Below are 14,168 nucleotides of genomic sequence, written 5' to 3'. Positions count from 1 at the left end.
GGAAGGGAGGAGGAATGCTGGAGGAGAGGAGAGGAAGGGGGAAGGGGAGGGCAGAGGAGGGAAGGGAAGGGAGGGAAAGGGGAAGAGGAGAAGAGGGGAGGAAAAAGGGGGTAGGAGAGGAGAAGAGGGGAGGGGAGGAGGAAAGGGGGAGGAGAGGAGAAAGAAAACGTTACGCTGCTTATGCTGGGGACCTCAGGGAGAGAAGTCAAATCAATCGTATGACACAGGAGTCAGAGAGGGAGCTAAATGCAATGAAAGGACAAAAGCACAATGTCTCAAAGGTCCAGAATTAGCTAGGGCACTTGGGCCCAAATTCTAGGAAAATGCTAGAACACTTCATCAACCTCTTTGATTCTGGGACGGGCCCACAGCTGTCAGAAGTTCTCCAGGTCGCTGCCTGCGATGACTGTGCGGGGCACAGGGTGAGCCGATGCAAGAGACAAAGGATGAGAGGACATGGCCCTCCCTCCTGTCCTCAGCTTAGGGCACGAGACGGGAGCCCCGCACACGGTAATGGCAATGATAGCAGCTGTGAATTATTGAGCTCTCTCTTATTATACTTCTCTTGTATCATTTAATCCTCATTACCATCCTGCCAGGTGGGTTTTATTGTAATCCCCATTTTACAGACGAGAAAACTGAGAGGCCCGGAGAGGGTAGTGCCCTATAGCATAGTGGTCAAAACACGGGCTCCAGGACCAAACTATCTGAGCTCAAATCCTGTTTTCTTAACATAATAACTGTGACCCTGGACACATCACTTTAGTTCTTTTAGCGTCTGTTTCCTCATCTGTAAAACAGAGACAATGGCAATACTTACTTCATAGGGTTGTTGTGAGTATATATGAGTTAATGAATACCTAATGCCCAACTCACAGGAAACGCCCAGTATATGGTTGGTGTGATTGTCATTATTACTGTTCATAAGCAACTTGCCCCTGACCGCGCGCCTGATAAGGGAAGGAGTGAAGCTTCTAACCCAGGTCTTTCTGACTCAGAAGTCTGTGCAGGTAACCACACAGCTACATTGCTCTCACAGGGGAACTTTCACAAAAGGTGGCAGATGGTGACCGCCTTATCAGAGGGCCTGTGTGTTTCAAGAGAGGAGAGGTCTCCCAAGGTTGAGTGGAGTGGGCAGCAGAAATTGAGGCTGTGGAACAGTGACAATCCTCAATGAATGGATGACATTTCAAGCAGCAGAGATGGATGGAGAGACCACCCCAGATCCTAGGAAAAAGCATAAGCCAGGGCAGAAAGAGCGCGCCAGCAGGCGAGGGGAGCAGCTGCAGCCCTGCGTTGGCTGGAATGGAGGCTCCAGCAGGGACAAGAAAGGCAGCTTGGGGCCATTCTGAGATGAGCCTAAGATTTTTGGATCAGAGCTTTATAACTAACTCTATGAGCAAAGAGGCTTCAGTGAAGACTCCAGAGCATGAGGGTGACATTACTGTCAGCTCTGCCCTCCCAAGAGTCAGAACCTCCTTTCCTTCTCCTTTCTCTTCAAAGCCTTTGCCGAAGGCACTGTCTTCCTCCAGGAGTCCCAGGCCAGCCTTGAGACTGGAGTTATCTGGAAGCTAGTTTGCAGCTGTTCTTACAACTAGCTCCCTTTTTAGGGCAAATAGAGGCCAACCTGGGGCGATATTGGGCCCACCTGTATGAATCCATGTCATTGTCAATCAAAGCTGTTAGGCCAGTGGACAAGTACTTACATCCTGCTGGACCCAGTCTTGGAATGCATTCGTCCCCGTGACATAAAGACGGGGACTGGGTTAAATTGTGCTCTTGGTTAACCATTCCTGGCATCCACCGTGGGATGAGGCATAGTGTGATCCTCATATGGAAAATGGCAGGGAGAGACATTCATTAAACTTTAATGAGCACACATCTCTTTTCTCATGCTATCAAAATATTTTGATGAGAAAAGTATATTTTATTAAAATCAGACATGGAATTTTTCTCTGCCTTCCCGTGCGTTGATTGTTGTAGGATGCTTTAAGTCAGGAAAAGACTCTAGCATTTTGATTTTTGCAGAGGATGGGAGCAGTGGAGGGGATTCAGCTGGTCTCCAGGCGAGAGACTGGTTTATCTGGCATCTGGTGTGTAACAGGGACCAGCGTTTTGGTGGTTTCTTCCATTCTCAGTTAGCAGTGAAGGTTTCACAATTTTTGTGTCCTCAGGCAAGTCAACTAGAGTGAGACCACCAGGAGGGACACCCGCATCCCCTTTTGTAGAGAGGCAGAACTGCGTGGTGGCTTAGAGAAGGCTGGAGTCAGACCACTTGGGTTCATAATCTTACCTGGGCTGCTTTGGGCTAATTACTCAACCACCTTATACGTAAATAGTACTGACCTCACTGGGTTTCTGAGAAGGATAATTAAAATAATCCACATAAGGAGCCTAGCATCCTGGTACCCAATCAAAGTAGGTACTCAGTGAAGACCAGCGTTTGTGTCCACCACTCATGCCTGGCCACCACGCTGTTTTCTTTCCTCCTCTTCTTTCTTCTTTCTTTCTCTCTGTCTCTCTCACACACACACGTCCTCTCTCTCTGAACTTCAGTGTCCCCTTTTGCAAAATGAATGACACACCAATAATTATATTTCTACTCGTGCTATTCATTACAATCATATGTAAGACACAAAGTTATTAAGAGTTAACATCTGTAACGTTTGTGGGAAGGCTTAGCCCAGGCCAGGACCTGGAGTTGCTGATAACCGTCCTTGCCACCCTGACTAATCCCATCTATGCCCGGAACCCAGCAGTCACACCTCAGAGCTGCTCAGGGCAGCATGCGGCCTGAATCGAATGTACCCCTCACCTGGGGGCCTTGAATGTGACTGCTGGGTGCTGAGTGTGTGCAGTGATCCCTGGGGAATCCTCATGCAAGGGAGGCTGCTCTTGAAGAGCCTGGCCTGAGGCTGAGGGGAGAGAGGAGGTGGTCACCCTCTCAGATGACCTCCATTCAGTGCCTGTAAATAAACTGCCGAGAGCGGCTCTGAACCAGATCAGGTGTCAACACCTCTGTAGAATTATCACGTGAACGAGTCCTGCAGCCTTTGGAGAATGTCGTGAAACACCAAGAGACCTTACCTTCTCCTTTGAACTAGGAACCATTTTGCTAGGAGAAAATATAACCACTTTCTACGTATGTAATTTTTAAAAATCACAACCATGAACAAACAGGTGCCCCGAAATTTAAAAGTATGTGTATCTTTTAAACATTTAAAATGAGCATAATTGTTTGTTATCAAGATTTTTTACCCTGCATTTTAATATGCCGCACTGCTTCCCTCCCCCCAGGTTGGACACAACCCGCACAAGCGTAGGTGTTGGCCTGGAGTGGCATTAACAAGATTTTAAGGTGCATTTGCTCCGTACTTATGTGTTCTGTTGACTAAAAGAAATTTCCAGTATTTATTCATCCCTTTGCTTAGTCACTCACTTATTTATTCATTCATTTCTTCAATCTACTCAACAAATAGTTATTTGGTGCCTGCTCTGTAGATAAGTTGTAGCAAATGCTTTTTAAAAATTAGCAGAGAAAAACTCAACATTGAGAACATCTTTATTGACTTTTTCTTTGAAATGGAGAAAGATGCCAGTGTTTCCTTTCCGCAGTGGCTGCCCGTGCCCCAGGGGCTTGGCTGCTCTATTTACTCACGGGTTGGCCACCACTGCCACACAGCCTGCAGTGCTCCTCTTGACAGTGTATACAGGGCTATGAAAGGGGGCAATTCATAGAAATCCAAACAGAATCTGTGTGACCGGCACTGACTGGCGTGGCCTTGGCACTGACCGGCATGGCCTTGGCACTCTGGACTTGCAGTGTGAGGATAGCACAGGTCACATGGGAGATGTCCCCACCGACTCCCCACCGTGGGTGCTGAGACCTACACTTGTGCAGACTGTGCCCAGCCTGGGGGTGGAGGCGGGGGCAGGGAGGGGACCAAATCCAGCCCACCCACCACTCGCGAAGCCGTGCAGGGAGCCACATCCCCCCAGAGAAAGGGGCACCCTTTCCTAACTTGTGCAGACGCACCCTGGCACCGGCTGGCTCCACACCCAGATCTCTCTGACTCCAGACACACCGTGGTTTTTCTCAGCGTCTGCTCTGCCATTGTGTTCTAACTGGAGCCCACACTCTTACTGAGGTTAAGTGTGCAATCCTCTTCCTTCCCCTTCCGCTCATGCCCTGGAGCCCCTGCTTTAACCAGAGCAGAGCGAGGCCTGAGGGTTGCTGTGGAGGGTGCCTGGGCCCTGCTCCTCCAACATCCCAATTCATGTACCTTTATCCCGAAGGAAAGCTTAAAATTGTAGAGACCACTTGAGGAATGCCAAGCATCCGCAAAATGCTTGACAACCACTGGGTAAACTGTGAGACTCAAGTATGGTTTCGTTTTATTTGGTGAGAGCCTAAATATCTGAAACTTTCCGTCAAGGAGAAAAATGAAAACGAAGACTTCTGTGTTCTAACTATCCCCTGAACCCTGAACCGTTTTCCCTCCCACGTCTCCAACCAAGCACATTTCTCCCTTCCAGCCTCCCTGTGTTCTCTGTGACTCCCTCACACACCCCGGTCACCAGGAGGCAGCCTCCGCTGTCTGTCCCCACAGCCCTTCAGGGGGAGGTGGGACAGGGCGCAGGCAGGTGGACTTCTCCGCTGCTTTTAAGAAGAGTTGATGGAGACTTCCAGCTTCTCTTCTTCACGGTTCTCCTCTCCAGGACCTGAGAAACCAAATGCATGTCATTCCCTGGGGGGGACCTCATGGATGACGAGGCTCTCATGCTCACCCTGGCAACATTTTCTCCCTGTAAACCTCAATAGCATTTAGATTCAATAAATGCTTTGTTTCAGATGGTCTGCCAGATCATTTCATGTATAATATCACATAGAATCCCACCAGTAACCACGTAAGAAACCAAGGCCCAGAGAATTCAAGTAACTTTTCCCAAGGACACACAGCAGCAGCCCCTGGTCCTTAGCACCCTGAGTCCAGCACATTTTCCCCTCAGATTCCCCCAGGTATGGTCACTGTCTGCATCCCAGCCACAGCAGTTGTGCCCCTTAGCTGTGTCCTGAGTTGTCTGTGGAGAAAATCAAAGATGTCTGTCTGTGAGATCCCATCATGAGGGGCTCTGAGCAGGTGAAACCTGTGTATCCCGGTAGGGTCCCAGGTAGGGGCCCCACCCCACTGGCTTTCCGTGCTCGGGTAGCTGACTCCACCATTCACGGCAGTCGGTCACGGAGGAGCAGACAATGGACGGCTCTGTCAGCCAGGAGAGCACAGCCTAAACCAGATGTCTGAGTGAGCCCTGCACTAGAAAGTGTGCGTTTCTGTCTCCGTGCTCAGCACAGCGACAGCACAACCTGTATTTGATCATGAAATGAGAAATCACTGATGACGGAGGTACCTGAAACATAATTTTCTCTGTGCATTTCCTCTTCCCTATTTTTTTAATCTTAAAAAGAAACACACACACAAAGTAAAACATCAAGAATAACGAATCTAGGGGCCAGCCCCCTGGCGCAGCAGTTAAGTTCGCGCGTTCCGCTTCCTGGCAGCCTGGGGTTCGCCGGTTCGGATCCTGGGTGCGGACATGGCACTGCTTGGCATGCCATGCTGTGGTAGGCGTCCCACGTATAAAGTAGAGGAAGATGGGCACGATGTCGGCTCAGGGCCAGGCTCCCTCAGCAAAAAGAGGAGGACTGGCAGTAGTTAGCTCAGGGCTAATCTTCCTCAAAAAAAAAAAAAAAAAAGAATAATGACTCTCGTCTACCTTGTCATATGATCCCACTGTGTTTGTGCTGCTGGTTATTTTTTAAAATGATATCTCTATCTTTGCCTAAATAGAAAATCCTATTATCATCAAGTAATACAACATATCAAGGCCCCAAGTCTCCCTTGTCACATTTTACTCTGGCACAGGAATCTGATTCTTTCCCCATAAAGTCAAAAAGAAAGAGTTGGGTCGTATAAATATTTTCAAATTTAGTTCAGGGTCAAGTTGTAATCCTTGTGCTCAACTGGTAGTTTAATAACAACATAAGGTCACACTGCAAATGATTCTTCAGTGGATTTCAGAAAATAAAGAGGCTATTTCTAGCAAAAAAAGTATTTTTGCCTCTCTGCTATCAGAGGTCACAGTGTATGTAGCGTTAAAGATGAGTGTTTTGGAAACAGAAAGACCTAGATTTATACGGGTTCTACTAACTTATTGGCTCTGTAACTTGGACATTCTCTTTATCTCCTGAGTTCTAGTTTCCCATTAATAGGACGGAGATAATGATGATTTCTACCCCAAGACCATAGGGCTGTTGGGAGGATTAAACAAGACAATACAAACAAAACGAGGAGCGGAACGCCTGCTTTACTAAGTAAACACTGAAAAAAAGTAGCTTATTATCATTGATCAGAGTCAGTATAGAGGTGTGGTTAAGCAATGACTCTGGCACCAGACTGTCCACATTCAAGTCTCGCTTCCTCTACTTACTATCTGTGTGAACTTGGATAAGTTACTTAGCTTCTCTGTGCCTCAGTTTCCTCATCTGTAAAATGAAGACACATAGCATCTACCGCATAGAGTTGTAAGGATTAAATGAGTTAATGTAAGTAAATCATTTGACAGCATCGTCAGTAGAATTTTCTGTGGTTATGGGAATATTCTAATCCGTACTGTCCAATGTGATAGACACTAACCAAATGTGGTTACTGAGTACTTGAAATGAGGCTAGTACAACTAAGGAAGTGAATTTTCAATTGAGTTTAATTTTAATTAATTTAAATTTAAGTAGCCACATGTGGCTAGTGGCTACCATATTGGACAGTACAGACTTAGAACATGGCACGACTATGGTAAAACCACCAGCGTTATTTAGTAAACGCTCACCTCAGTGTGTTAGCTAGAAGCAAGGGCGGTGCTGGTAAGCAGAGTTTACAAACAAGCAACTGCTTACGGGCAGTGACCATAGGCTGGGCACGAGAAAAAGTTCATTTTCCAGTAATTCATGCAATATGTGACCAGCAACACTTGCCGTAAGGGCTGTGAGGTGAACTAATAAATCATGTGAAGCATATTGGCAACTAAATTCATTCTTTCTCAATCTTTTTCATTCATTTCAGTTTCAATTTTGAGTATAGTTGTGCATACTGTAAAGCATATACTCTGTGGAAGATATCTTGTGATTTTCTAAAAAGTAACTTCTTCCAAGAAGTTTATACGTAACGTGTGTGTGTTAGTAACTTTCTTGTTTACCAAAAAATCAGAATAGTTGCTTATTATCATGAAATTGCGTAAAAGACAAGAACTCAGTACGTCAGTATGATGTGGATCAAGGCTGCCCCAGGTAGAGAAGCCCAAGGCGTCCTGGCCTACATGCTGATCTATAAGACCCGATGGATTTTATGGTGTGGATTAGGGCTGCCCCAGGGAGAGAAGCCCAGGGCATCCTGGCCTACATGCCAATCTATATGACCAGATTCATATCTAAAGTTATACGACCACACAATAACCAGACCCCATCTGCACTGAAACCATTTAGTGGCTTTTTACATCATCTTTTCTTTGTCTAGTAAAAATAAGTCACGTACCCGTGCCTTATAAATTTAGCCCCAACCCTCAACACATTGCAGCTCTTCACTGCCCTTAGGTCCTGTTCCCATGCCCGCAGCTCTTACTGCCCATGGGTCCTGTCCCCATGCTATTCCATACTAGTCTCTGAATAGAACAGCACTACTGCCAGACCTTGAGAGTCCAAGAAATCTTTCTTTCGACTCCTTGGCTCGCTGAGCCCACATCAAGTATTGGTGAATGATGTTTAACTTGGAAAGCATCATACTTTATGTTAATTTTTAAAAACAAGAGATATTTTAAATGGAATATAGAAAAAAATCAGGACCATCAAACACATGGAAAAGAATTTGATGTCTCTGAGTATGACGTATGCTTTATCCTTTTCTCTGGTCTGAGTAATGGCTACTCTTCTCTAAAGTGAATACTCACAACAGTTTCTTCTTGATCTAACCTTGTCTAAATTACTAGAGGCTCCCTTTATTTAAGATTTTATGAGAGTGAGAAAATCAGAAATGGAACTACGTTGATATGGAATTATTTTTACAGCATTACAAGAAAAGGGAGCAGTACAGATTCCTTAAAGAATGAGATGTGAACAGACATTTCTCCCACGACGGTCATCATGCTCAGATTCTCACAGATACCATAGTGCGGCGTGTCTCTTAAATCAACATGTATATGAAAATACCATGTGTATGCTCCATTTTCCTCAAACGAAGGGGACAAAAGATCTCCACTTAAATTCCCTACGCAGTAAACAGTGATGTTATGTGTCGGGCAGGCTTTTCTATTTGGTTTGATTTGCGTTTCCAAGGTTCATTATCTCAGTAGTCAGGCGAATGAAGTTTAAATTGTGGGTGCAGGAGGCAAAAGTCGGGAAAGGGACACAGAGTCTTTGTTAATTGCAAAATAAACTCTCTACAAGCTGAGGAGAGCCCTCCCTTTTCATCTCCCCACCTCTCTCAGCAGTCTCCCCACTCCAGGATGGAGGAGGTTGGGCAGTGTTTATACACCCAGGCCAGCAGCTGTTACAGAGATGTATCTGGAAGCAAACTAGGCGTGGACGCATGAGCTTATCTGAGAAGGCTTGTTCTCCCGATCATATTCGGAACCAAAGCCGCTCCATGAAGCCTAACACATGGGCCAGGCTTTCAGGGACTAACTTTCCCCTACCGCTGTCACCAGTGACCTGGAAGGGTGTGCTTTGCCTTCCACCACACAGGAATCTTTCTGTAGAGCTAGCCAACCCATGGACCTGATTCTTATGCTGGAGCCCATGGGCCCAGGGAGGGCTATGGATAGACTTCGAGGGTCTGTCATGAATCCCCTGAAACTCCATGTGAGTCATGTGTGCACCTTGTACTTGTCACTGTGTGTGTCTGTGTGGAGAAAGGGGCCGTAGCTGTTATCAGATTTTTTTAAGGGTCTTGCACCCACACCTGTAAAAGCATGCCACGAAGAAGGCAGATGGCTCCAAAATATTTCCTCCCCACAATTAAGGGGATTACAGCAAACACTTTTACCAATAGTCTCTCTAACGCAGCATACTTTCTCCAATTTAGACAGTTTTTGTGGACATTATCTTTATCTTGTATTTTTTTTTTTGTTTTTGAGGAAGATTAGTCCTGAGCTAACGTCCTCCTCTTTTCCCTGAGGAAGACTGACACTGAGCTAACCTCCATGTCCACCTTCCTCTATTTTATGTGGGACGCCTGCCACATCATGGCTTGACAAGCAGTGCATAGGTTCACACCGGGATCTGAACCTGCGAACCCCGGGCGCTGAAGAAGAATGTGCAAACTTAACCGCTGCACCACCGGGCTGGCCGCTTTATCTTGTATTTTAAAAATCTGAAAGTGTTCTGAAATTTTTTTCCAACTTAGCAAAAATAGATTGGCCATACTTGAGAAGTAAACCAAGAGTACCATGGAAAATACTCTAATAATGTGCTTCCATGCCTCCGACATCTATGTCGATAGAGTCTGGACATCTGGGAAGAAAGTGAAAATTTCAGTCTGTCTTCCAAATGTTTTGTCTGCATCAGTGGTTTTCAACTGGGGGGGGCAGTTTTCTAAGTTGATCCTTGGAAATCAACAGGTTTGCTTAAAGTAAATGTATTATAGGCTCCACCACCTGAGATTCTAATTTAATTATTTGGGGTGGCCCTAGACCTCTGTAGTTTTAAAGCTCCCCATGTGATTCTGTCATGCATGCCAGGTTGGGGACCACTGGCTAAAGTGCTGAACGCAGTGCCTGGCGTACAGTCCCTGCTCTGGAGGCGACACCCCCGGGGGTCAACATGACCATCATTGTCTGCTCCACCCCTGATCCCTCTGAACGCAGCCCACCACCCCTCTCAGTCCAGGAGATGGGGATTTGCATGTAATAAACATGGGGAATTGGCTGCAATTTCTTTTTTTTTAATAGATTTTTAAAATCCCATAGACATATATTTAGCCACAAACCATATCTTAAAGAGCAAAGCCATAAAGATTTCTTCTTGACTGTAGAGTCGGTAAGCAAGGGTCTTCTCTGGACAATGTCCTTCCTCTTTTCCTCTCTTTATAAGAAAAGCTCATTTCCACACGATTTTTCCTAAATTATATGCTGCTTAAAGAAATGTGGTATAATAATGGCTGGGTTGTTACATAGAAAACTCAAACAACCAATAAATTTCAATTTTAAGCAGTCAATCTAATTTAACAAATAATTGCTGGGCACTGGCTAGATATTGGGGTTGAAAGTGGGCTAAATATAAGATGAATAAAGCAAACTACCCCAAGCATTGCTACTCCTAAGAAGTATGAGCTCTGATGTACGGAGCCTTTGCCGTGTGCCATGTGGTGTGTTAGCTGCCTTACGTGCATTATCTCATTCTACCCCTTCTTAGGAAAGAAGAACTGTTACTGTTATCCTGTTCCCAAGTTGCTTAGAGCTTATACAGATCCACCCATCTGGCGCACATATCCCCTAAACAAACAAGTCCTATAGCTACCTGGCCATTTTCCAGCTCATTGTGTTGGTGTTGGGAAAGCATCTACTTCCAAGCGTGGCATGGTGCCTGGCCCATAATAAACAAGCATAGGAGCTAATAATAACAATAGCCTTCCCATAGATTATCCCATAGGAATGTCAGTCCGGCCTCAGAGACAAAACCGAGTCTCAGAAAGGTTGAGTAATTCACCCGAGGCCCCACTGCTAGTAAGTGTTGAAGCTGGCGTTGAACTCTGGCCACCTCACGTGACACTCTGCCAAATACCTGATACTGCTGGGAGTTCTTATGCAAAAACGCACCAATAAATAGCCTTACACTCTCCCAGACTCAGGTGTACCTGCCGGTGAAAAGTCTTTTTGCCTATTTTAGTGCCCCGATTCCTCTTCTTCACCTTCAACAGTGAGGACTCCTTCCGTGGACATATTTCCTTCTGAAGTGCCTAAAAGACAGAAGGCACAGGCCCCATGGAGCATTTTCTTCCTTTCGAACTCAGGAATCCCCCATCTCCTGGCAGGAAACTTGAGCCCTATCCAGAAGCAGCATCCACGTGGCCACTCTCCCCACAGAAATCTGTTGCTACAGCAAATGCACTTCCACCTCCTGCCGACAAAGAGCAGCTGGTGGTCATGGCTATTAACCTGAGCTCTAATTAGGGTGATTTTTATAATGAGGAAGAGATTAGTAATTTTCTAATTAGTAATTTTCCACCTTTTTCTCAATAGGTATCCCCCAGTCAAAGCAATGAGCTACCCTCATTACACTGGTTCCACTGCCAAAAAATAACCATACTGTAAAGCAGAAGCAAAAGTGAAGATGGTTAAGGATGCAGGAGAGCAGAAAGAGGTTTTATGGGCTGCTAATGAGCTGTATTCTCCCTCAACCCATTTCTTAGGTCCGTGGGGCCAAAGTGGTCGGTTCTGACATGGTTGTGACAGTTGAGTTCACCAATCCTTTAAAACAGACTCTGCGAAATGTTTGGATATACCTGGAAGGTCCTGGAGTGATAAAACCAAAGAGGAAGTTGTTCCGGTAAGTGCTAGGGTGAAGTGGGGAGGTGATACGGGGCTGTGGGAAGCTTTCTCTCTCTCTGTCTTTTCCAAACTTAGATCTAATCACCCAAGAACATGTCTGAGAACCTGCTGCCTCCTTATTTGGCCATTTCTATGGGGCATGAGGTAAAAATAGGATTGGTTTGACCGGCACTTCCACCATTTAATCTTTAAAACCACCCTAATGAGTTGGGTACTATTATCATCTCCCTTCAGGTAGTGGAGGAATTTGAGGTTTTGCGAGGTCATCTGGTTTGCCCAGAGTTGCACAGCTATAAGAAGAGCACCAAGATTCAGACTTAGGGTGGAAGATTCCAGAACCCAAGGTTCATGCATTTTGGCCTATTACCTCCTCATGTATCAATTCTACTAATATTTATTGAATACCTACTATGTGTCAGGTGTTATGCTGAAAGATGTCCCTTTTCATGAGACCTTTCTTTCCAAGCTCATCTCCCAGATTTTACCAACCCCAGCACCCTCTGTAACTGTTGCTTTTAGTAGAATAAAGGTGAGCTTGAAGAGTTCTGGATTTGATTCCCTATTCAGGGGACCAATGTCTACTCCAGGCTTTGTAATAATATCAGTGAAACTCTGCCTCTTCCACACCTAGCACCATCAGACTGTGCCCTACAGTTCTCAGCTTCGGTAATTTCTACTGACAGAGTATCACCCAACAAGACAGCCCATTCCATGGTCAGGTAGCTCTAGTTGTTAGAAAACAATCTCACCTTTTGATCCTACCAATGATCCTAAGTCTGTCATCTGGACTGACATAGAATAAGGCCCATCTCTCTTCCATCTGGTGGCTTCAAAGGTTTGCAAACAACTGTCACATCTTCTTGAGTCTTCTCTATACCTACCCTGACTGCGTTCCTCTCACCCCTGGTGTGCTTTCAGCTCCCTCCCTCTCCCACATACTCCAATTTGTCAGTGTTCCTCTTACACTGTGACACCCAGAATGGATCCCAATCTTTGAGGTTTATTACTTTCATTTCTACCACAAATAAGTCCCTGTCAGCATCAATCAATCTAGCATATTTCCTGTGGGGTGACCCACTTCTAAGGCACAGAAAATGAGGTGGGGGCTTTGGAAACTGACTGATGACCAGATATGCTAGGAATTTCCCTAACACTCTTGATGGAAGCTACCCGCCTCTAAATCTGTGGGACAACTGCAAGGCCCTCTTCACCCCTCTGGGGTACCTTAAAGAACAATTTGCTCACTAAGGGCTCTCTGCATTTCTTTCAAATTACAGTGCTCACAGGTTCTGTATCCCATCGTTTAAGAGATGCCTGATATCAGCGAATGCGATAAACAACAGAGAAAATAATTTGAGTGGTTTTAAAAAAATTCAAGCACAAAACATAACAACCTTCCTGTGCAAATAGGAAAGTTTCAGGAAAAAAAGAATTAAATTAGAAATCAACCCCAGCTAGAGGGAGAGGTCAGCAGTGATAGCCCTGCTTTCGTCAGAAACGACATTCTCACTTGCCCGTTCTTGCACCTTCCCACTCAAATAAGATGCAAGAATTGCTCAGGCAAAGTGAAACACGTTTCTTTTTCTAAACAGTCCCCTGCTGTATCAAATTTTTCCTTCTCAAGCAGTAATCCCACAAGCTTCATCTGAGGGTACCAGAACCTCCTGCTCCGTTTATACCTCGGCTATGCCAAGACTCCCGCCTTGATCACAAGCCAACTCATGAAAAGAGACAATCTGTGTGTTAGAAGAACGATTAATGCTCACACAGTGCAATGACCCCCCATTTGGGAGGTATAGGGCTCAAAGTAGGTTGAGCGCCAAGGTGCATTGCTTATTGTTAATATCTGACATTGGGGTAGGGCAAAGTGGAGGGAAACAGGGAAAGGATGGAAGACACGAGTCCCTACAAGGACACAGGCAAATGTCCTGCCCACGCTCTGTCTTAAGGTACTATTAATAGTTACTTCCATTGTCTAGGGCAGACAGGTAGCAGACAGAAACCCAGGTCCTCAATCTCATGGGATCTAGATCCAGGGAGTGGCTCTCTCCAAAGCAAAGGAAGATTTATTTTTTAGAGACTCAAAAATTGGAAAGAGCTTGACATAGATAATATTTATTATCTAGGGTGGGCTTGGGACTTTGGGGAGAGCACTACTTTTTCTGTTTCCTACTGACTCCAGCTCACACTTTCACAACCAAGACCTGAGCCTGCCAGCACCCACATCCATAATGACAGATAATTAGAAACATCCCATTGAAACCTATGCTGCCAAAATCTCACCTAAGAGGGACAGATCCATGGAACAGCTTGGACTCTTAAAAAGGCAATTCTGTAGAACCAGAATCCTTCACAAGACTGTATGCCTTTCTAGGATACACATCTTGAATAGTCAAGGGAATCACCATCCCCTCTGTCCATTCACACCCCTGCCAGGGCCCTAGAAGGCAGGGGGTCTCCAGCTCAAAGCAGAGGACCTGGAAGGCGGGAGCTGGGGAGCAGGGAAATGAACTAGGAGCAAGGAGGGTGCTGCTGTGTCTCACTCCTCACTCAGCGCAGGAGCCAACTCTCCT

At 45.7% G+C, this 14,168-nt stretch overlaps 1 protein-coding gene across 1 annotated transcript in view; it reads left to right on the top strand.

Moving 5' to 3' along the window:
- F13A1 (coagulation factor XIII A chain) overlaps positions 1–14,168 on the top strand; it is a 156,080-nt gene that overhangs the window by 136,843 nt on the left and 5,069 nt on the right. The window contains exon 14 of the mRNA XM_008534975.2: positions 11,457–11,593. Within this exon, the coding sequence (XP_008533197.2) occupies positions 11,457–11,593 (137 nt within the window). The remainder of the gene's footprint in view (positions 1–11,456; positions 11,594–14,168) is intronic.

The sequence above is a fragment of the Equus przewalskii genome, chromosome 19 (assembly GCF_037783145.1).
Source record: "Equus przewalskii isolate Varuska chromosome 19, EquPr2, whole genome shotgun sequence".
NCBI lineage: Eukaryota > Metazoa > Chordata > Mammalia > Perissodactyla > Equidae > Equus > Equus przewalskii.
The sequence above is the reverse complement of the archived record's forward strand: the minus strand, read 5'-3'. Positions and strand labels throughout refer to the sequence as shown.